Here is a 22,594-nt window from a genome sequence, read left to right on the forward strand (position 1 = left end):
TTGTCTTTCAATTTTCTAATGTAATAAAAGGGTTAGATTCTAAAACATGTTAAACATGGATTAACATGCTACGCTGAGTAGGTACTCCACATCCAGTTCTAAAATATATAGTATCAGTGACCTCCACTAAATGATGGCTGTAGCCTTAAACCTATTCTTAGGAAGAAACTTTTGAAACATTAAGTGATATGATGTGGTGATGATGTCACTGATTCTATGTTATCTAACAACTGGTTTTTAACTTGTTTTTTTTTTAAGTTGAGCGAGTGTATTTTATGGCATGAAAACACTTGTTTAATAAAGTACTCTTTCCTTGTCTCATGGTTACCATTTTTGTGAGTTTATTTATTTATTTATTTTTTTGCTACATTTTGCTTTTACTACTGCACTTGGTTTGTTTGTTGCTGTTGCACTTTGGGACTTACTGCAGGTGGTACCTCATGGGAAGCCAGAATGACTGCAAACCCTAGTTCTACATATAGGTGGAGCTGTACTGCAGGTGTCAGGAGTTATGGGGAGAAGCTGGGTATGCGTGGATACACAGTTGTGTGTACTGTCAGCCATTTTCCATATTCCTTTTGTGATGGCTCCCACTGCTGTATTGTTAGAATAGATTTAAAGCCCTGATGGGCTAGTGGTCTTGCATGCCTGTCCCTCATCATTGATGAAGTGAATGCAGGCATGATGGCCATGTTGCCATTATACCTGAATTCACCAGTCTGCCCTATAGATGGAGCTGTTACATGGTAGTGCAGCTCCACATGTATGTCAGTATTTCAGGAAGGCAGGTTTGCTGCCTGCAATACCAGGTTCGACATATCGAAGGAGCTGCTGCACAAGATCTTTGGTCACATTTGATGATCTAGCTAAGTCCTCGAGGAAGCTGAAGCTATGCTCAGAATTAACATACATTAACACAGACTGCTTTGGAATCCCATTATCTGTTCCAGGTGTACTAGTACTCTGTTCATTTCAGTGCCTCAGCATTGCGGAGTACTGAATTGGGCAAACTGCCCCGTGGTTAACTTTAACCTGAGGGAGCAGATTAACAGTTTAATGTAGTGAGAGCAGATGGTCTCTGCCATTCTCTTCTTGCTATATTGGACTTTTTTAGAAACCAGCCCGAAGAATTCCTCTTTAGTGCTTTCAATCTTTGATTCCAGGTTGAGGTCATAGTTCACTCTAGAAGATATAATAAGAAAAGTTTCTGCACATTGTTTAATGTAGACTTGTTTTATGGCTGGGGTGATTTTTGAAAGTTAAGTAGTATATCTTTTTCTGATGAATATCTTATTAATTTGTGGCTTCCACCAAATAGTTTTTTTCTCAAATATGCCTCTATATTTGTTTCTTGCTGGTATGTATTCATCAGTGCAGAATTAATAACATAATTGAACTAAATGACAGCACCCTGAGCTGAGTTATATAATTAACTTGCAAAAATCTTAAGTATTAGTGACTACAGTTCTCAATCTCCTTTGCAAAATAGCAAGAACTGCTCTGTTTAGCCATGGTATATTTAAAAATGTACTTGTTTGATGCACACTGGTGTTGCACTACAATATGGTAACAGTTTTTCTTTTCTTTTTTTGTCTGTGATCTATACTACATTATATAGAATAAAGTCCCCAGATATCATTCAAGGTAGCAAAGTATTTAGTATATATTTTTTTATGTCAGTCTAACATCTTTATACTTTACAGGTGGACAAATTTCACCAAGAATAGACAGTGTGTTTCCTTCATATGGAAGCTTGAACGGTGCAACAAAGTTAACAATTCTTGGACAAGGTATGGAATTTAAAAGTATATCAGAAGCATATTTGGCTCTCACTGTCAATGTTTTATGAATTCATTTATAGCATTTGCTCTGCATATTTCATTTAATGACATACAGTTGCAACATCAATCCTACTGCTCATACCCAGAAACATTTATTGCAATTATGTGGCCCCAGTGCAACTTTCTTTATAAAATATATACTTTTGGTTACTTTCTTAATGTGAATCATATAAGATGCAACAGTTTTTACCTTTCAATGAATTGTACTGAAGTGCATTAGACTCTCTTGATGTTGTTTTACTTACACAACTGTACTTTGCATGGCTTCAGTCCATGATGATGGCTAATGAGCAGTGAGGACAAAAGTATCTATTTGGAATGATTTGCAGCTGGTTAAGAGTGGTCTGTTTTCATGTGTCACTATGGCCTCACTATATTCATGTAGCTATGATAGCTAGTTTTCAATCTAACTAGCTTGGAAACTGATATTTTAATCACAAATCTAGCAGAAGTATCTTTAGAAAAGGGTAGGAGCAAATTGCATAGAAAAAAGGAATTGGAACTATACATGCAGAATAATGTTTTGTAGTAGGAATGAGGTTTAAGTGATGGCAGGAATTGAATGAGCTATGTAACATTTGCTTGATAATGTCTGTATAGAAGATTATAAGTGATGTATAATGTCTGCAACTGCAAATATATCAATATGATTTGCTTTCATTTATATAAATGTATGATTGCCTATGTCATAAATGATAATTCAATAAAGATGTTTCTTGTTAAAAAAAAACAAATTTGGCAGGAGTAATGGAGTTTAATTTTCCATTTGTGTAGCTTTGTATGATGCAATATAATTTGTATGGCAATGTAATGATTTGCATTAAAATAGAAATAGCATATTCCATAGTCTGGGAATGCACAGTGTATGGGCATGACTATTGTCTTCCTCACTCAGTAATCCTCATAATGTCATTTAATTTTAAATTTAAGCTAAATTATTCTACTCTAGCTTGGTTGGTTTATTGGTGCCAGTCAGGAAATGACACATCCAAATTCTGAAAGGGGCAGAACAGAGGAGCAATTAATGGAGTTAACAAAAAAGTAATGATGAACGGTTTGTAAAGACACCTGAACACAATGGAGGAATTGTTAACAGAAAGAAAAGACCCAAAGAATATGGAGTCTGTGCACTTCCAACTCCAGGTCATTCTACATCTAAGCATGCACTTACTACATGACAAGAAACACCTTCAAGTGCCTGATTGTGATTATAAAATAGATATGTTATGGATTTGTAAAGTAATTCATATGTTTTCTAATTAGCATATGAACAGAAAAATATTAGGATTTCTGTCATAGTTAAGTAAGGGAGATACAGCCATAGTCTCTAATGAAAATAAATAACAACATAAAACAAAAAGCAAATGGAAGACATAGCTTCATAGTGCTCATTATGAATGAATAGTATAAAGCATAAAATATTTTTATTGTGATTCTGTGGCTTGTTTCAAATGTTAAAATGAATGATTAACCTGTTTATACTGTAAAACCACTTACTAGCTTGCTTTGTACATTTTTGTTATTAATTTTGCTTTTTCTGTATATTCACACTGCTATCATTGGTAACAGACTTCTATAGCCATCTCCCTGATATTCCCATCCTCTGTAGTGATGTATGCTGTGACGTATTCCTGGTTTGACCTACACCAAGAGCTTCTCCCTTCCAGGTGGGCCCTACACTTGAAGGTCCTCCAGTTATCCATGTGTAGATTCTAAGAAGTATTAGCTGCATGACACACTGAATGTGATGAGACAAGGCAAGGAGTTGCCATAGTATAACTCACAGTAGACCTTTCTACTTAGGCCTTGCCTCCCACTGATGTGCTGGGATGACACCAAAAGACAGGACATGCAATGCTGCTGTGCGGGAAAGGCTTCAAACTAAGTGGTGACATATCCCTCAAATGTCTGCTCCTCTACATTGAAACAGCAGCCGCAAGGCATCAGTATCACCACCACTGGACAAAGCCCACGTGCCCCTGACACATCCCCACACTTTCTATCAGGAGTTGGCAGGAATTACCATGATCTACCAGATAACTGTGCCACTAACTTAACTTAGGTTACCTGAGTCATAGTCAGGGCATTATATCTTTATACTAGTGGTAACAGCTTATGTTTTTTTTGTCAGAGCACAAGGAAATATTGTCCCTCACTGAATGTAGATATCAAAAACATTTTACAGCACCCAATGCTGCTAAGAGCTAATGATTCATTAGGGAAGAAACATATATAACTACAGTTGCAATGAGATCATTGTGTTGGGTTGGGGGTTGGCATAATAATTAAGGTGTTTTCCTTACAGATGCAAGGTACAAGGCTTGATTCTCACCTTTGGAAGCATGGCTAGACTTAAAAAAAGCCCCCTTGGGTTATTAGTGTTGCTATCACCTACGAACCTATTACTTTTTATGACTGTATTACTTATTTCTGTCATAAATAAAAGAATCTATAACCAGTTTGAGCCTTTTAAATTTCAAGTAATAATTAATATCTCCAATAATGGATTACAAAGTGGTATGTTTATTAACACAATGTATTGTGAATTACTTTGCTATGTGGATGATGACATGTTAGATGTGGCATACAGGCAGAACACAAAATGAAACTACACAGAAACAATCCTTGCATTGTGTTTTTTAATTCACTTTTCTGTTTTTTTAAAGTGAGGCTTATCTTTCCTTTTGATGCATACATTTTGTTTTTAAGAGGGGTGTGACAAAGGAGCAGTTTAAAGGGTTTTAATATCAGAGACAGTCTGTAATGTGAACTATATGGGTCTATGTTCAGTCATCGAAAAGAAAAAACATAAAACAGCATTTTTCATCGAACATGCTATTCATTGAGCCATTCGAGTAAGATTGCATTACAGTAGAGATCAGGAAATTTGCCCTTTCCCCACTGTAGTGCATATTTGGAGTTGGTATATATAATTTGTGGGGGGTGTGGGGGGCACAGTCCCCACATGAGGAGTTTTGCTGAACGGCATTCTGGATGTAATGCCATTAGGTGATTTTTCCATTTGATAACTGAACATAGACCTGAAATAGCTGACAGATGCATTTTAATCTGCAAGTCACATCACTTGCCCTGTCAATGACCTTGGCATTCAAGTCATTCATTCTTTTTTTTTCTTATCCTTTTCTTTAAGTTTCTATATTTGGTTATTTATCTTTCACTCTTTAATTACAAGAAAGCTATATACCACTTTGCCACCTAATTTAAGGGGAAGGAATGCTTTTAAGCCTGGTATAGTAGCATGCACTTGTAATTCTAGCTGCTTGGGAGGTCGAAGTTGTTGATCAAATCACATGGCCAAGAATCAAACAGTTGATTTCTTTAGGGGACTGAAGTGACACTTCCATGTTGAAGAACATGTGGTAATATCCAGAGTGAATATGAACCTCATTGACAGAAACTTATATTTTGGAAAACATTTAAATAATTCTCTTGTTAGATTGTGCTGAGACAATTCTTCCTGAGCTGATGACTGCTGATATTTTCTGTAATTTGAGTAAGCCTAAGATTGATATTTCTGGAAACATGCTACTAAGACTGTAGTTACATGATAATGTAGGACTTTTTCGATGCATATTAGTAATCAAGTTAATGAGTAGAACAGTTTATTATTTATCCTGTTAACACAAAGGATGCAGAGGAAACAATCATACTTATAACTGCTACAGGATATTATGACTGAAAGAGAAAGTGAACTCACGATTTTTGTAGTGAATGTGTTGGCTCATTTCAAACAGCAATGTAAATGGCTTTTATAAATTTATTATGATATGAATCATATTTATTTCTTTGAGGACTTTTCACATTTGTTACCAAATGAGTGCATTTGGTATGGGTTATTTTTTGGACATATATATTCTGAGGATTGTGTGACAAATCGTCTTGCATTTCCACATACATTATATAAATAAATTTTTACTATTGATCAAGGGCTGATGATCTTTACCCTTTTGAACAGAACAAAACAAAACAAATAAAAACACGGAGAGGATCAAAATAGATGAAAACTAATTTACCTGTACTTAGGCAGAGGCAAACCCAAGATGTTGAGTTACATTTCTGAAGTATTTAGTTGCAGATATGTTTCAATCTTCTGTGGGCATGTTCACAAGAAATCTACCCTGATGCACTCAAATTCATGAATATTCATTGCTGTTTCATTATTTTAGTCTTATATCTTCAGCCTAGTGGAAAGACTATTTTACTATAAATTAATGCAAGAAAAGTGCACATATACATGACATGTCCTAACTTAAAAAATAAAATAAAATATGGCCCACTTCACAACATGATAAGAGATTAAGGGATGTTTATAAGCCCATCTGTGGTATGGTTATTGAGTAATTGCTACTGAATTTGTGGCTTATAGCAACCCTAATCATGCATCATATGTTTCAGATGTACTCTTCCATATGTCTTAGTGCTAGCTTATTTTTCTGCTGCATATTGTCTGTAGCTAATTTTACACTCATATCATTCCTTATTTATCTGTTATGTGTTCAAATTCAACAAAACAGTTCAAACAGGTGAGAGTAAGTGACATACTTAGAAGGAGACTGAAGTAATTGCCAAGAGATACTAAGAATCTGGGTTTGAGATTTCTGAAGAGATACTAGAAAACCAAAAATAAGCTTTATGAGTAAAATACCTTATTACATAAATATCTCATTAAATATAATTTGTTGAGAGAAAAAATAAATAAATAAATAAATAAAGCTTGCCTATGAATAAAAAACAGCTATCCACTTCATGAGAAAATCATGATAATTGACCATTCTATACATTTTAGGTAAAATACTATATAAATAAATATATGGGAAGATCAGTAGATAGATGATAGATAGATAGATAGATAGATAGATAGATAGATAGATAGATAGACAGATAGATAGATAGACAGATAGATAGTAAATATATAGGATGGTACAGTGGTGCAGTGGTTAGCATTATCGCTTCACAGCAAGAGGTTCTCCAGTTTGATTCTCAGCTGAGGTACCTTCTGTGCAGAGTCTGCATGTCCTCCCAGTGTTCATGTGGGTTTCCTCCTATGTTCCAAAGGCATGCTGCTGGTGGACTGGACATTCTAAATTGGCCCTAGGTGTGCATGTGTGTGCCGCCTGAGGAAGGTTGGGCAGTGGGCTGCCAACTTGTCACCATAAAACTCTACTGCCACTCGTTCTGCAGACCTGTGTTCTGCTGTGGCAACCTCTAACAGGAGCAGCCAGAAGAAGAAGATGGTAGATATATAGATAGATAAAATGCTCAAACTATATTTACCAAAGTATATGCAGGCTTATAACTGATGATTTTAACATTTTCCTGTAGATGCTCAGCATAATATTCCTTTATGCCACCTTATGAATAAGTACATTAAGACTGAGGTTTTAATGAGAAGTGCATTAAGATTGAGCTTACTTATTATGTGTCCCAGGCAGGTACGTCCCTAGCCTTAAGCAGCATTCTGCCATCACCCAGAATAATACTTCAATACAAACAGAAAATGATTGACTTTAACAATTGGCTTAGTTTCTGGTGTCATTCCAGGGGGATCCAGTACCTGACATCCTGGTAAGATATTATCGACAGACCACGATGCTTTGCCAGAGCTGGCCTGCATCTGTCTCACCTGGGCTTCAGGCTTCTGGCAAAGGTCTTACCTCCCCATAGTGCCTTTTTTAGGAAAAGTCCTGAGGTCGATAAAACCAACACAAAAATTTCAAGAAAACGCAAATTAAAGGTCATGCTGCTAAATGCTAGAAGTCTAAACATGAAACTGCACCCATTGCAAGCATTCTTAACCCTGGAAAATGCTGACATCTGTGCAGTCACAGAAACCTGGTTCAAAGCTGCGGAGAGCACCCCAGCCTTACCTGGTTACTCATCCTAGCATACATTCAGACCCCAAACTGTGTGCAGTAAAGCCAAAGGAGATGAAGTTTCAATATACATTAAAGACATACACACCTCCAGGCTGGTCAAACAGTATGACACACAGGAGACACTCCAGGTGCAGTTAACCATTGACAAGACCCCAATTCAAAGCATATGTAGCTACTGGCCCCCAGATCTGATTCTAGATGCCCAATCCGCCTATTTGGACCTGTTTAAATCTATCAAGATTTAACCCTTTACCCTAATCGTGGGTGACTTAAACTTCCCAAACATAGATTGGAAGAACTACTCATGCCAGAACACAAATGCCCAGAGATTCCTCGATTTTGTCAATGCAAATGCCTTGGAATAGCTAGGTGATTCCCCCACAAGAGGTAATAATATCTTGGACTTGGTATTAACCAACATGAGTAATCACTGCAGCATCCCTATAGTATCATCCTCCCTGGTAAAATCTGACCATAAAGCAGTCACTTTAGAAGTCACCATCTCTCCCAACCCACCGCTAGCTAGGATCAGACATAAAAACTTCTCCAAAGCTGATTACAGCCTCTTGAGAGAAAGTGTAAACAGCTTGACAGCTCTCTCCCCCTCTGTAAGAACTGGCCCCAGTATCCAAGACCATACCAAAGCACTGTACAAGCATTTATATATATGCATGGAATCAGGAATACCCGACAGGACTAAATCATCCTCTGCAAGGAAGAGTAAACCTGTCTGGTGGACATCTGCAATAAATAAACTCTATAACAAAAGGAAAAAAATTGCTGTCCAATTGCTGACCAAGAAGGAGCAGGTCCCCAAATGGAAGCAATGTTTCCTTAGCCTGTACAAGCAAATAAGAGCACTAGTGAAATCTTCCAAAGCAAACTTTGAGTAGAGATTGGCCACATCTACTACAGACCATCATAAGGCCTTCTTTACATATGTCCGCAACCTCAAAGGAAGCACCCAGATCTGTTTAGAACTAGTGGTCGGGGACACCACATATGCAAATGCCGTAGATATAGCAAACTTACTGGCTGACAGATTCAGTGAAAACTTCACCCTTCTGTCCCCCATTAGTAAATAAGGACATCCCAGTACCTGCCCCCTTCCCCTTATATCTAGGGAACAGATCATCACTGCTCTTTCAAAGACAAAAAAATACAGCCTCTATGGGACCTGATAACATACCAGACTGCATCCTACGTGAACTCAGGAAGGAACTTGCAGCACCATTAGGTGCCCTATTCAACCAAAGCCTGAGTGCCAGCTTCATCCCAGCTGAATGGAGGATAGCCACTGTCATCCCTTTACACAAAGGTGGAGCGTCCACCGTTTCAGGAAATTATAGACCCATCAGCCTAACTAGGCTGATCTGCAAGGCCATGGAACAGATTATCATGGACTTCATTAACAAGGACACTGGCAACCTCCAAACACTCGATCCTACACACTTTGGCTTCATCAAGGGGAGGTCATGTCTGCTAAATTTGGTTGACTTCTTTGAGACAGTCACCAAAGCCATGGATGAGGGGACACCGTCTACCTTGACCTAGCCAAAGCCTTTGACACTATTCCTCACTCAGGCATAATAGATAAACTCTCTCAACTAGGCATCAATCCATATGTTACAAGATGGGTAGAAAACTGGCTGACTGATAGAACCCACCTAGTCAAAGTAAGGGAAGCCACCTCAAGCAGTAGATCTGTAACAAGCGGAGTACCCCAGGGTTCAGTCCTGGGGCCTCTGTTATTTGGGATATACTTTTCTGAGGTGCAAGCTAAAACCAGTGGGCTATGGCTGACCAATTTTGCAGATGACTGCATGCTGGGTGCTGTCATCAATTCCCCCTAGTGATGTGGACATCCTCCAAGAGGGTCTCACTCAGACAAATGACTGGTGCCAGAAACATGGCCTCAAGCTGAATACCAAAAAATGCATCATCATCCCCTTTGGGGAGAGTGACGTCCCCACAAATTATCACATTAATAACAATGTCCTAAGCATGCAATCAGTCATGAGGGATTTGGGCACCCAGGTTGATAGCAACCTGACTTTTGATCACCATGTTGCTTCTGTTGTAGAGAAAGACTTCTACATTGCCCACCTCATAAGTAAGGGTATCTCATCCAAAGACAAGGATGTCATAATATCCTAGAATTCTTCCCTTATAGGGCCCATTATTGAGTACAATGCCCCTTTTGGCATATACCTCGCAAAGTACATGCAGCAGCTAGAGAGACCACAGAGGTTCCTCACCAGGAGAATCCAGGGCCTCAAACATCGTGACCTCTGTTTGGCACAGAAGGTGATCACAGACCCCACCTTGATGGGACTGCTGCATACCCGCAAGTCAAACTCCACTCGAATAACACACATGCATGGCCTCAACCTGGTCTGCAACATCAACAGGATTTGTTGGTGGGACAGATTTGTGTCCAGAGGCTCCCCATCTATGGAATAGACCCCCTTTCCATGTCAAGCAGAGTACCTCTTTACCCCTTTTTAAGCACAACCTGGATAACTGGATGGGAAACAGAAAATACACCCTGGGATTCCACCTGTGTAACTGCTGGACAGGGGCATCAGGTGCTGACTTGTCTAAACATGGTCTAAACTCTTAGCTAGGCTTATAAGGGCCTCAGGGTCAGTAGCCTAGTCGTCTCCTATGATCCTATAAAATGTATGTGTCTTACTTAAGTTACTTCACAAGCAAATGGAAACTAAATAAAGAAATAGTTTCCTGAGTAATAACTAGCACATTCCCGAGATATCCTCTATCTATCTATGTATCTATGTATCTATGTATCTATCTATCTATCTATCTATCTATCTATCTATCTATCTATCAATCTCTCTCTGTATTTATCCATCTATATATTGTAACACAGTATTGATGGTTCTCACAGGATGATATCATGTTATGAAAAATGACATAAAATAATGTAAAGAGTGTTGTTGTAAGTAGGACTGTTGCAACAGATATTCTAATTAGAACTACTTTTTTAGAGATGTGATGTAAATAGAACTGCCACTTTAAGGTAGTCATATACATGGTGTTTAAAGCAGTGAGGGCTCCTGCAGGATTTTGTTCAGGAAGCCTGTTATTCAGTGAAGTGGTGCATGGAAAAAGTACGCTATAACCCTTCCAGCTTAGAGAAGTTGACCTCCCTTGAACTGGGATCTTGTGCATGGAACAGGGGCTCTGGCGGAAATGTTGCAGGAGGAAGAAACCTTGTGGAGGACATCTGAAGGAACGTGGATATGTTTCCTCCAAAGCATCCAGAAAGAGAAGAAAAAGGAGAGCTATTAGAAAAAACTTACGATGATTATGGTATGAGAGGTCGCCTTCCTTTTGTATGGGGCTATCATAAAAAAGGTAATCTGTCTTAAGTCTTTGGCTTCAAATGACTATTTATTTTATTTTATTTTGCTTTTGTTTGTTGGGTTTGTCTAATTGGGTTCAGTCAAAAGTCCTTTTTCAGCGGATGCCCAGACAGAACATCACCAACTTATTACAAACATTTTCAAACAAACATTCAGTAATATACATAAACAGACATTAAATAATATAGATTAGCAATTCCACATGCATTTGTTAATTATGTTACCTTCATATGAAAGTAGAGCCAACTATTACAGAACAAAAGATATTTATACATTAGTATATGTTGAAACTAAACATTTGAAGAGTGGTATTGGTGGGTTTGTTAGATAGATAATATACCAAGTGATTAGTGCTTAGAAATTCGAAGAAATGGAGGTGAGAGGATGAACTAGATAGGACAAGAAAATGGTGATATTGTAGTTAAGAGGCAAGGTGTACAGCAGGTTCAGAGACAATTCACACACACACACACACATATATATATATATATATATATATATATATATATATATATATATATATGTATATATGTATACACACACACACACATATATAAAGTGTTATATGAGCTATCACTGCATGTCTTTTATCACATGCAGAAATGCTGGTGTATTTCATTAGTGGTACACTTTGTCGAATTATGTAACTTTCAAAGTTCATTAAATCAACTGTTGCATAATTCATAGAATTTCAAATTTTCTTCAGGTTTGCATGACTCTGGAATTAGTATATTTAATTTTAAGGGGTATGGGGGTAGAGCCCCCATGTCAGGAGCTGGGGGGTGTAAAAGTTGTTTTTCTTTTACTTTTGGTAATTCAAATGTAACCTATTGATTTCAGTGGCGAATAATGGTATTTGACTATGGGTTTGTTTGATGTTTTGTGTTTTGATCAAACTCACCTGCGATTATTCATTATAGACACAAGCACAAACACACACGCACTCACACACACACACTGATAAAAAATGTAGGCATATCTGGCTGAACTTTTTTTGCCATGAAATATTGTCTTTTTACCTTCTGCTGCTTGCACAAAGTCAATTTGTTTGAGCACATTTTCTCTGCTGGAGAAACAGCATTATTGTGCTATGTGCTCTGAGCAAAACTAAGCAAATTTACTCTAACTAAAGAGAAAGCAGTCCTGTAGAGTGTGCTTTGAGATTCTGTAGGGTGTGATCCTGGATTTGTCATTTGAAAAATTGTTGAGCATCTATACAAATCATTGCTGCTGTAGCTAAGGGAATTTTGTCCTTTGTCAAGGCCATAGAAATGCAAAAGACAGTTCCATCAATGAATGAACTGATGAATGAAGAAGACCTCTTGGTAAACCTGGTAGTCTTTGAGGGGTACACCCACCAAGAGGAATGGGACCAGAGTGACTAGGCTATAATCCCCTCAGTTCTGTTGATGGGGGAATCTTTAAAATCCGACATGAACATGAAAGGGACTAAGTATATTAGGGCTAAAATTACACACACACACACACACACACACACACACACACACACACACACACACACACACACACACACACACACACACACACACACACACACACACACACACACATATATATATATATATATATATATATATATATATATATATATATATATAGATAGATGTGTGTGTGTGTGTGTGTGTGTGTGTGTGCGCGCATGCGTGCATGCTTATATAAACAGTGTCCGCCCTGTTAGGCCAAAGTGATGTTACCATTGAGACACAAAGGTTTCATTGCTGGACATTGTCTACTAACAAAATTATAATATCATTGTTTTGTGATTTAAATATACTAAAATTGTGGTTAGAGCCTGGCGGTCAGAATATTTAAAGTAAAATTATAGAAATATTAGTCATTGATAAAGTAATAATAATAATGCCTTATTCTTTATGAAAGTGGGTGTTTTAAACTGATTTTAAGGATATTGAAAAAAAGGTTGTACTGGTAGAGAGACTGCTTCATGCAATAAAATTATATTTAAAACTGAGCAGTCTAGACTTATAGAAAAGCATAGTTCAAATTCTGGTAACACAAGGTATCATCTGTAAACATACTTCATCTTGCATATCAGAAAAAGGCCATCTAGCTAGAGTTTAAAATAGTGATGGTAACTCTGTTATGCCTGTGAAAATTATAACCTTTGAAAAGAACAATACTAATGATGTTGTTCCTATGCATTGTAATGAACTACCTGCAAAAATAGTATGCTCTTTCTTGGCTATTCTGCTACAAGGAAGTTAATTAAATACAATATCTTAACTGATGGAAGGGACTATTAGATTCAAGCAGTATGGTTACACTTATTAAAATGAAGGCCCTTGCTAAAAATTTAGCTTTTTTTCACAAAACCTGAAAAAAACTCCTACAAATCTTAACATTGCAGATCTCAGTGGTTCCCCAATAGAATCAACCATCTGCATTAAATACTTAGATTTATGGCTAGACCAGTCACTTAACATCCAAAGCCACATTGAAAACACCAGGTAAACAGATCAGTTGTCTTTTATCCTGGTTCTGGAAAATATGTCCCTTTCTTTCCAGATCAGCTAGAGTTGTAATAGGCAAAAGTGTCCTCTTTGCTCAACTTGAATACAGGCTCCCCATCTTAGCCACAGCCTATAAAAAAAACTTGCCTACTCTACAGTTCATTGAAAACAAAATCAGTTGATTTATTTCCAATCCCCCATCCCCCAAGAACACCACTGCATCACACTGTCCAAAGCCAAATGGCAACCAGTCTCCTACAGAGATAAGTTACTCATAGGGTTTCTTCTCTTCAGACTATTTCAAACAGGTGTCTTCCCACCTTTTGCAACCAAACTCCATAGAAAAAAACCACCTCTACAACCTCTGCAACTTCTCCCATTTAACTTCATCACTTCAGACACCCAAACCAAACTGCACTATACTGACCATTCCTTCCTCATTCTTGAACTCAAAGTCTGGCGATCCCTCCCCTGACATAACAGAAGCCTCTTCTTTCCCCACATTTGGAGCACAGCTAAAAGAAACCCCCATCCAAAATCTGTCTGCAAGTGCTTCTCCAATGGACGATCACCTAACTCCCTCCTTGTCAGTGTCACTTTTCTACTTTGATCATCTGTTCTCACCTGATGCTTCCCTCTCTTATTTTCTAGTAAAATGTATTCACATTTGTTTTTCTACTCTGTTAATAATATTTACACATTGTTTCAAGGGATTCTCTACCTTCTGTGATTACTCCATGTTTGTGAATTTGTTCTGTTTTGATTTTTTTGTAAATTTCTAAACCCTGGCTGGGCCTGCAAATGATCTGTTCTGATCAATATACCAAGCTGTTAAATAAAATAAATAAATAAATAAATAAATAAATAAATAAATAAATAAATAAAGTAGGCTGTACTCATAGAGATAAAAAAACAGTATCCCATTACTCAACTAGAAATATAGACTGTGTTTGCGAAGATAAGTCTTCCTGTTGCCGTAGTTCCTAATATAACAAGCTATGGTGATTGGGAAAGATTTTGCACACTTTAAACATTTGTGGAGACAATGGGAAGACTGTATTCATTTTGGCAGACATCCTTATCAGTGTTGCAAGGGGAGACAGCAAGTGAAAAAGCCTAGATATACATCTTTATTGAATATGGAAAATGGAAAGGAACAGCTACCAGTACATTTATAAGACTTTATGAGTCAAACACAGATCCAGAAATAGTGTTTTAAACTCCCCCAAATTTGGCTAAGTTTAAAGAGAGAAGAAGCTGTACCTTTCAAAGACATTTATCAACACCTACTTATAGCATGCCAATATGCAGGAACAGAAACAAAATAAGGAATGGATTTGTAGAGTAAAATATCATGGCCTGAAAGTGTTGCCAAGCAGGGAGTAAAAGTGAATAGTAGAACTGTAGAAAAGAAATCAGTCACTGAAAGAATATTTTCCAAGGGAATGACTTTATGAAATAGGGAAAGTATAGAACCTGAGCAGAATTCTAAACATTTAGTCAAACTAAACAGATAATCCAAAACAGAGAATTTTAAGCAGCAGATGAGTGTTGAGGAAGATTAACTTAGCAAAAAGAAAGTACTCCCTAGTGTAGCAAAACAGCAAGAAACAGTGCCTAGTTAAAGTACTGACTCATTTTTGGCAGTGTAATACAGAAAAGTCAAGTAGAGACTCTAAGCAACTGACATTTGGAAGTAAGGATAAAGTAAAACTGAAGATATTTTTTTCTGAGATACCCTTGGCAGGGGGAAACAAAGTACAGAGGAACAGGTGAGTGGGTGGTGGTTATTCACACTGATATAGAGGAAGACCAACTGAGACAACAAAATTTACGTGAGAGAATTGTGCTAATTCACAATTAGACAGAGGAACAACAACCTAAAAAGGAAAGAAAAAAAGAGAGGGTTGTATATACTGAAAGTCTAGATGACTTTGAATGGAGCTCTGACAATATTCCTGCTGAGCCAAAATTCATGGAGGCTAAACAGAAGAAGGAACGTTTTATGCAACAGGCTTATAAAGGAAAATAAGAAAAATGAACAAGGCAGAGATAACAACTGAAACTAAAGAGTACTAGAATGAATTGTCTTTCTTAGGAGAAGAACTAGACACTGAGACCTCATGACATTATTGGTATGAAAGGAGGCAGTGCCTACTAGCTCAGGACAGCTTGATCACTGAGAAAACTCTAGAACTTCAGGTAAGTCAGCTAGAATTTAAAAAGGCACAACAGGAAGATGGCACTTTGAACTCAGCAATGGGAAGTATAGCTAGAACTGTAAGGGAAGAAGCTGAACAAAATGTTTCTACTTTCTGCCTGTATTTTTAAGATACAGAATTAGTTATTGTATGGATAAATAACAAAAGATGGGAAGCAGTACATCAACTATTAGTACCCATACCTTTCTGAAAGCTACTGTTGAAGTTAGCACATAGTTATGTATTAGAAGGACACCTAGGAATGGACAAAATAAAAGCACAGATTACAGGAACATTTTTATCACCCAGGATATAATGAAAGAATTTGAGAATTTTTTTGTTCCATGCCCTGAATACCAGAAGACAGACTCTTACTTAGGCTTCAAAAATTATTTTATTACAATGTCTATCACAGAGATGTCATTTGGATATATTGCTATGGATAGTGTTGGAACACTGGTGATCCAGTAATGTATTTCAATACATTTTTATTGTTTTACACTATGTAACTAAGTACCCTGAGTCTATTCCCCAATTTAAGGTTAATGTTAGATTTACAGTGGATATAAAAAGTGTACACACCCCTGTTAAAATGACAGGTTTTTGTGATATAAAAAAATGAGACCACAATAAATCATTTAAAATCTTTTCCTACCTTGACTGTGACCTATAACCTGTAAATTCAATTGAAAAACAAATATGTTACGGGAAAAATATAAAAAATAAATACATGTATAATACGCTGGTTACATAAGTGTGCACACCCTTAAATTAATACTTTGTTGAAACACCTTTTGATTTAATGACAGCATTCAGCCTTCTTGGGTAGGAGTCTATCAGGATGGCACATCTTGACTTGACAATATTTGCCCACTCTTCCTTGCAAAAGGCTCCAGATCTGTCAGATTGTGAGAGCATCTCTTGTGCACAGCCCTCTTCAGGTCACATCACAGATTTTCTATTCGATTTAGGTCTGGGCTTTGGCTGGGCCATTCCCAAACTTTCATTTTCTTCTGGTAAAGCCATTATTTTGTTGATTTGGATGTATGCTTGGGGTCATTGTTGTGTTGAAAGGTGAAATTCCTCTTCATCTTCATCTTTCTAGCAGACACCTGAAGGTTTTGGGCCAAAAGTGACTGATATTTGGAACTGTTCATAATTTCCTCCACCTTGCCTAAAGCCCCAGTTCCAGCTGAAGAAAAGCAACCCCAAAGCATGATACTGCCAACAGCATGCTTCACTGTGTGGATGGTGTTCTTTTGGTGATGCAAAGTGTTGTTTTTGCGCCAAATGTACCTTTTGAAATTGTGGCTAAAAAGTTCAACCTTGGTCTCATCAGACCATAACACATTTTCCCACATGCTTTTGGGAGACTTGATGTATTGTTTTACAAATTTTAACTGGACCTGGATGTTTTTCTGTGCAAGAAAAGGCTTCCATCTTGCAGCCCTACCCCAGAGTCCAGACATATGGAGAATATGGCAGATTGTTGTCACATGTAGTACACTATCAGTACTTGCCAGAAATTCCTGCAGCTCCTTCAGTGTTGCTGTAGGTCTCTTGGCAACCTCCCTGGCCAGTTTTTGTCTTGGAATTTCATCAATTTTGGAGGGATGTCCAGTTCTTTACAACGCCACTGTTGTCCAATATTCTTTCCACTTTTTGATGACTGTCTTCATTGTGTTCCATGGTATATCCAATGCTGTGAAAAATTTTTTGCACCCTTCTCCTGACTGATACCTTTCAACAATGAGATTCCTTTGATGCTTTGTAAGCTCTCTGCGAACCATGGCTTTTGCTGTAGCAGGCAACTGAGTAAATGTCAGGAAAATCCTACTAGGATAGCTGAACTTTATTTGGGGTTAATCAGAGTCTCTTTAATTGATGGCAGTTGGGTACTCAATCAGACTGAATGTTATAATTAAATCAAATGGCGCTTCAACAAAGTATGAGTTTTAGGGTGTGCAGACACAACAAAGTATTAGTTTAAGGATGTGCACACTTGTGCAACTCGCATAGTGTACGTTTTTATTTTTTATATGTTTCCCCTAACAGATTTGTTTGTTTTTCAATTGAATTGCACAGGTTATAGGTCACATTAAAGGTGGGAAAAGTTTTGAAATGTTTTATTGTGGTCTCAGTTTTTATATCACAAAACCTGGCATTTTAACAGGGGTGTGTACACTTTTTATATCCACTGTATAGCTAGGGAGTTAGTGTTATTATTTTCCAAATTAGGAGTACATAAAGTAAATACAAACCACCCAGGGGTTTCATTTATGTCCAGAATAATGTACTAATTGTGCCAAAAGCTTTAAGATCAATCAATTAAAAACCTCAGTGCACCATCTCCATTCAGATGAGTTGGTAGAGTATTTTAACCAAAAATTAAAGTCAGTGCTGAGAAAAGATAATGAGGAAGCTGGTAAAAACTAGGGTCAGTTAATACCATCCTTCCTGTTTGTCATTATAGAAGTACAACAAACACTGAGAGTGTTCAGTACTTTTGAGTTGGTATATAGAAAGCACCATCATGGACTGTTAGATATTGCCAAAGAAAGATGCAAAGAATTAAAAAACTCCATGTAAAAATGTCATAGAATATAGCAACTTATGAGATATGCTGAAAGTAGTGATGCTCATTGTATAAGGACATGTCAGAGAGCCTAGACTAGACAACAAGAGGTATATAACAGAAGTACAAGCACCAGGGAATTCAAAGCTGGGGAACAGAGATAGTTATAGCTCCATCTAAAGGAGCATATATGGGAAGGTCCATTTGAAATAGTAACAAAAAAAAGAAATTATGTTAACTATGGTGTTAGGCAGACCTGTACAAGAGGATCAGAACAAATGTGCCATATTAATGTTCTGTAATTATGGAAAAAGAACAAACCTCTGTTTAGCAGCAGAGACAAGTTGAGTTGGTGAGGAAAGAAACTTGACCTCTATGCCTGCAGTACAGTTAGATTACACACTATCTAAGCCACAGAAACAAGTGATTAGGAAATTTCTGCTAAGAAACAAAGATTAATTCTCAAAACTATCAAGCGGAACTAACCTGATTTAATTTGTTTGTTTGTTTGTGTCTTTCGGCTTTTCCCAGTTAGGGGTCGCCACAGCGGAACTCCGGTCCACTAATGATTGGCAGTAGAGTTTTACGTGCTGGCTTGCCGGGCCTAACGCACAACCTTCAATGAAGGAACGCCCATTCACGCATTTTGCCACACAGAAGACGCTCTGAGAATCGAACGGGCAACGTCTAACTGTGAGACCTGATTTAATATCATAATTAAATTACTCAAAGGGAAAATGTTAGTTCAAATCTTATAGTAAGCCAGAGTCACAGAGAAAAATGTTATGAGAGAAAATACAAACATTTCTTAAGATGGGAATAATAGAGGATGAAATCAAGTGATACAGTTCTATAGAATTAGTGTCAATACCCAATAGAGCAGTCAGGTTCTGTAAAGATTTTATGAAGCCGAACAGACCTTTGAAATTTGATAGTTATCCAATGCCTAGGGATGACAAACTAACAGAAAGGTTGGGAAAGCCTAGCTGACTACAGTAGATCAAAGAAAGAGATACTGGCAAATCCATCTAATGGTTGAAGAAAAAAGAAGTTTAGTAACATCAAGGGGCCTATTCTAGTATAGTGTCCTTCCTTTTATGTTACATGATGGTACCCTTTCAGCCTCTTAGGTATGCATGGACAGAGTCCTAAAATCCCATGGCAAGCATGCTGCTACTTATCTGGACTAAGAGTCCTATCTTGCTAAGGCTCAGGCAGTGTTAGACTCTCTGGAACAAGCTGGGCTTATTCCCTATCTAATGGGCCTGAAACTGGATGTTTCAAGCAGGGCAGAGTCATTGGAACAGTTCTGTGGTTTTCATCATTATGGTAGCCTAACGTGATGTAAAAAAGACAAAAAAATTAAATAGCATTGTAAATATTTTATTTAAGGGCATAATGTAAAAGGAATTGTTACTTTAAGGTAGTGAGATACCTGATGCATTAGACAGAGAGGGTTCTTGCAAGATTTTTTAAATTAAATCATTTATTCAATAAAGTGGTATACAAAAAAGAGGGCTTCCAGCTTTGAGGGGATGCTTTGCTTGGCATTGTAGTTCTTGGTAAAGTATTGCAAAATGAAGAGAACTTTTGGGAAACCTGGATATGTTTCCAGCCAAGGGAATCTAGAAAGAGGAGTACTATTAGAAACACATATGGTCATGATGTAAGAGACTGTGTCCCATTTTATGAGATTTCCGCAAAAAGGAGCCTTGTGTTATTTCTGTTTCTTTGCCTGCTTATTTGAGAAAATGTTGTTTGTACCTTAATAAAACTAAATTTATTTTATTAACTCACTGTGCTGTATTTTATATACCACAATATTTATCTATTTATCAATCTATTTATTCTTCTCTGTCTATTTATATGGATGTTAACTAGACAGATGTACTTGTCCAGGGGACCCTTTTGATTTGCAGCATGTACTCTGAGACACGGTGGTGGTGCTGCGGTAGCGTTGTCGCCTCACAGTAAGACGTCCTGTTCGATTCTCAGCTAGAGCGTTCTCTGTGTGGAGAAATGCGTGAATGGGCGTACCTTCATTGAAGGTTGTGCGTCAGGACCAGCAACTCGGCACGTAAAAATCTACTGCCAATCATTAGCGGACCGGAGTTCCGCTGTGGCGACCCCTAACCGGGAAAAGCCGAAAGACACAACAACAACTCTGAGACACATAATGAAAGACACAACAATATAAGAGAACAAATGATGCAGAACTAGCAGTAATTTATTTAATAGAAACACTAGACAAATATCTAAAAGTACAATTTTGAGGCTATTTAACGGGTACAATAGTGTAATAGCTACTCACTTATCAGGTACTCCACTGTTCTCCACATGTACAACCATATATGTACAGGTCACACAGAACAGATTATAAAGGAAGCTAGGTTTAATAATGCAGTGGTACACAACTACTACATCAACAAATGATATTATCACGATGTGTGAAACAAGGAAATGTAAAGGGACTAGATATTACTACATTGAACCTTGTGTGCACACATTATTTGGAGTCAATGTGGAAGCATTTAACTTTATTTATCACCTGTTAAGATTTCTTGTAAGCTTTTCTTGAACCTGTACCAGTCATAGAAATATATTTTTCCTGAATCACTTATAGTGTGTTCACCCTATAAACCATGAAGTCAAAGGAAGAGCTGGTCTGGATTCTAGAAGAATCAGAGTAGCAGAACAGATAGCTTCCTATGTTATGCTCTTGCTGCTCCAGAGTGAGATTTCCACTCTGCACCCAACATCAGTCTGGGAAGTGATTTTCACCCATTTTATTACTTCACAATGCTAAAGTACTGAATTGTTAGGAGTGCCTCTATGCCAGTAATAAGTAATGAGATTCTACAGCATGCTATGCTAATAAAGCTCATTACTTCTAGTGTATCTTGAATTTACCCAAGCACTTAGCTGGGCCACCGAGTCTGGTAGCAGCTCCAACTCTATGTTAAACCAGTAATGCAGGCAGGCACCTTGGCTGCAGTACCATATCTGACATATAGGTGGAACTGCAGGTCATGAAAGTGTCCAGTGCAGGAGCTCTACTTGTAGGCCTGTTATGTATGCATTTCTCTTGTTTATGACAAGTGTTATGCATGTAGTGTCACTAGCACACCAAGGAATTAGCTTTGTTGTTAACAAAATAGACACTATAAGCCAATCCCACAGTTGCTTTGGAGATATCTTGAACTACACTTCCCTACACATATGTGCAGTCCTATGCTTCCTCCTTCTGGCTCTCAAACTTGCAGAGCAGCTTCATCTAAGTGGTTGCAGTTCATAGTACCACATATATATGTAGAGCTCATGCTTCTGCAAAACTGCTTATTGAGTTTAATGGTCTTTTCCAGTAATTCAGACTTGCACATTGGCAAGCCTTGCCAATGTACAATGCTAAATTAATTCAGCATATTGAATGTGATTGTTCTTTTGGAATCAGATGTAGGGCTCCATACATTGAATGAGGACTGTCAGAGTTATAGTTGTACTTTATAGGTTCATAGGTGTTTACTAGGCTAATGAGCACAAGGACCTTTTTAAGATACACCTACCCATGCATCCTATATCTCTGACAACTTCTGGCATCCTTGGTAAGTGTAAGTAGGGGCTTGGGAGATGAAACATTTGCAAGCAGGAGCTTGGAAGATGAACCACTTATTGGCTGCCTGTGTCCATTAGAAACATAGGTGCCAAACCAGGGATGAATTACCTGTTTCCCATGCAATTGTCCAAGTTACACATGGATGGGGAACCTGTTCCAGAAAAGGGGTGGTCTCTGTTATACATATCTGTCTCTCCAGCAGGTCCTAGTTATATCACAAGAAAGGTTTAAGTGTTTAGAATGGGTAATTCTGGTGATGTTTGTTTTGTGGATATGCAGGAAGTCCATCAGGGTGGGGTCTGTCAATGCCTTGCATGCCAGGCATAGATCTCCCCTGAACAGCCTGTAGGTGACAGAATACAGGGATAGGGCCTCGAGGTAGTCTGCATAGGACATGTTGCTTATGTCTTGTACACTTTTAGGAAGGAACCTCTGTGGATGCTCAAACTGTTAGATGTGCCTCATTAGGTACATCCCAAAGGTGCAATTGTGCTCAATGACAGGACTGATGAATGCTGAATACAGTCGAACAATAACCTCCTTGGACCTAGATGCCATACATTTGGTTAAATGTTGCATACCTTTGGTTAGA

The 22,594-nt window shown here is 37.8% G+C and overlaps 1 protein-coding gene across 1 annotated transcript in view; it reads left to right on the forward strand.

The window, feature by feature from the left end:
• PKHD1L1 (PKHD1 like 1) overlaps nt 1-22,594 on the forward strand; it is a 1,597,738-nt gene that overhangs the window by 30,717 nt on the left and 1,544,427 nt on the right. Inside the window, exon 4 of the mRNA XM_044066249.1 lies at nt 1,704-1,790. Coding sequence (XP_043922184.1) covers nt 1,704-1,790 — 87 coding nt within the window. The remainder of the gene's footprint in view (nt 1-1,703; nt 1,791-22,594) is intronic.

The sequence above is a fragment of the Protopterus annectens genome, chromosome 3.part1 (genome assembly GCF_019279795.1).
Source record: "Protopterus annectens isolate FY-2018-M chromosome 3.part1, PAN1.0, whole genome shotgun sequence".
Classification (NCBI taxonomy): domain Eukaryota; kingdom Metazoa; phylum Chordata; order Ceratodontiformes; family Protopteridae; genus Protopterus; species Protopterus annectens.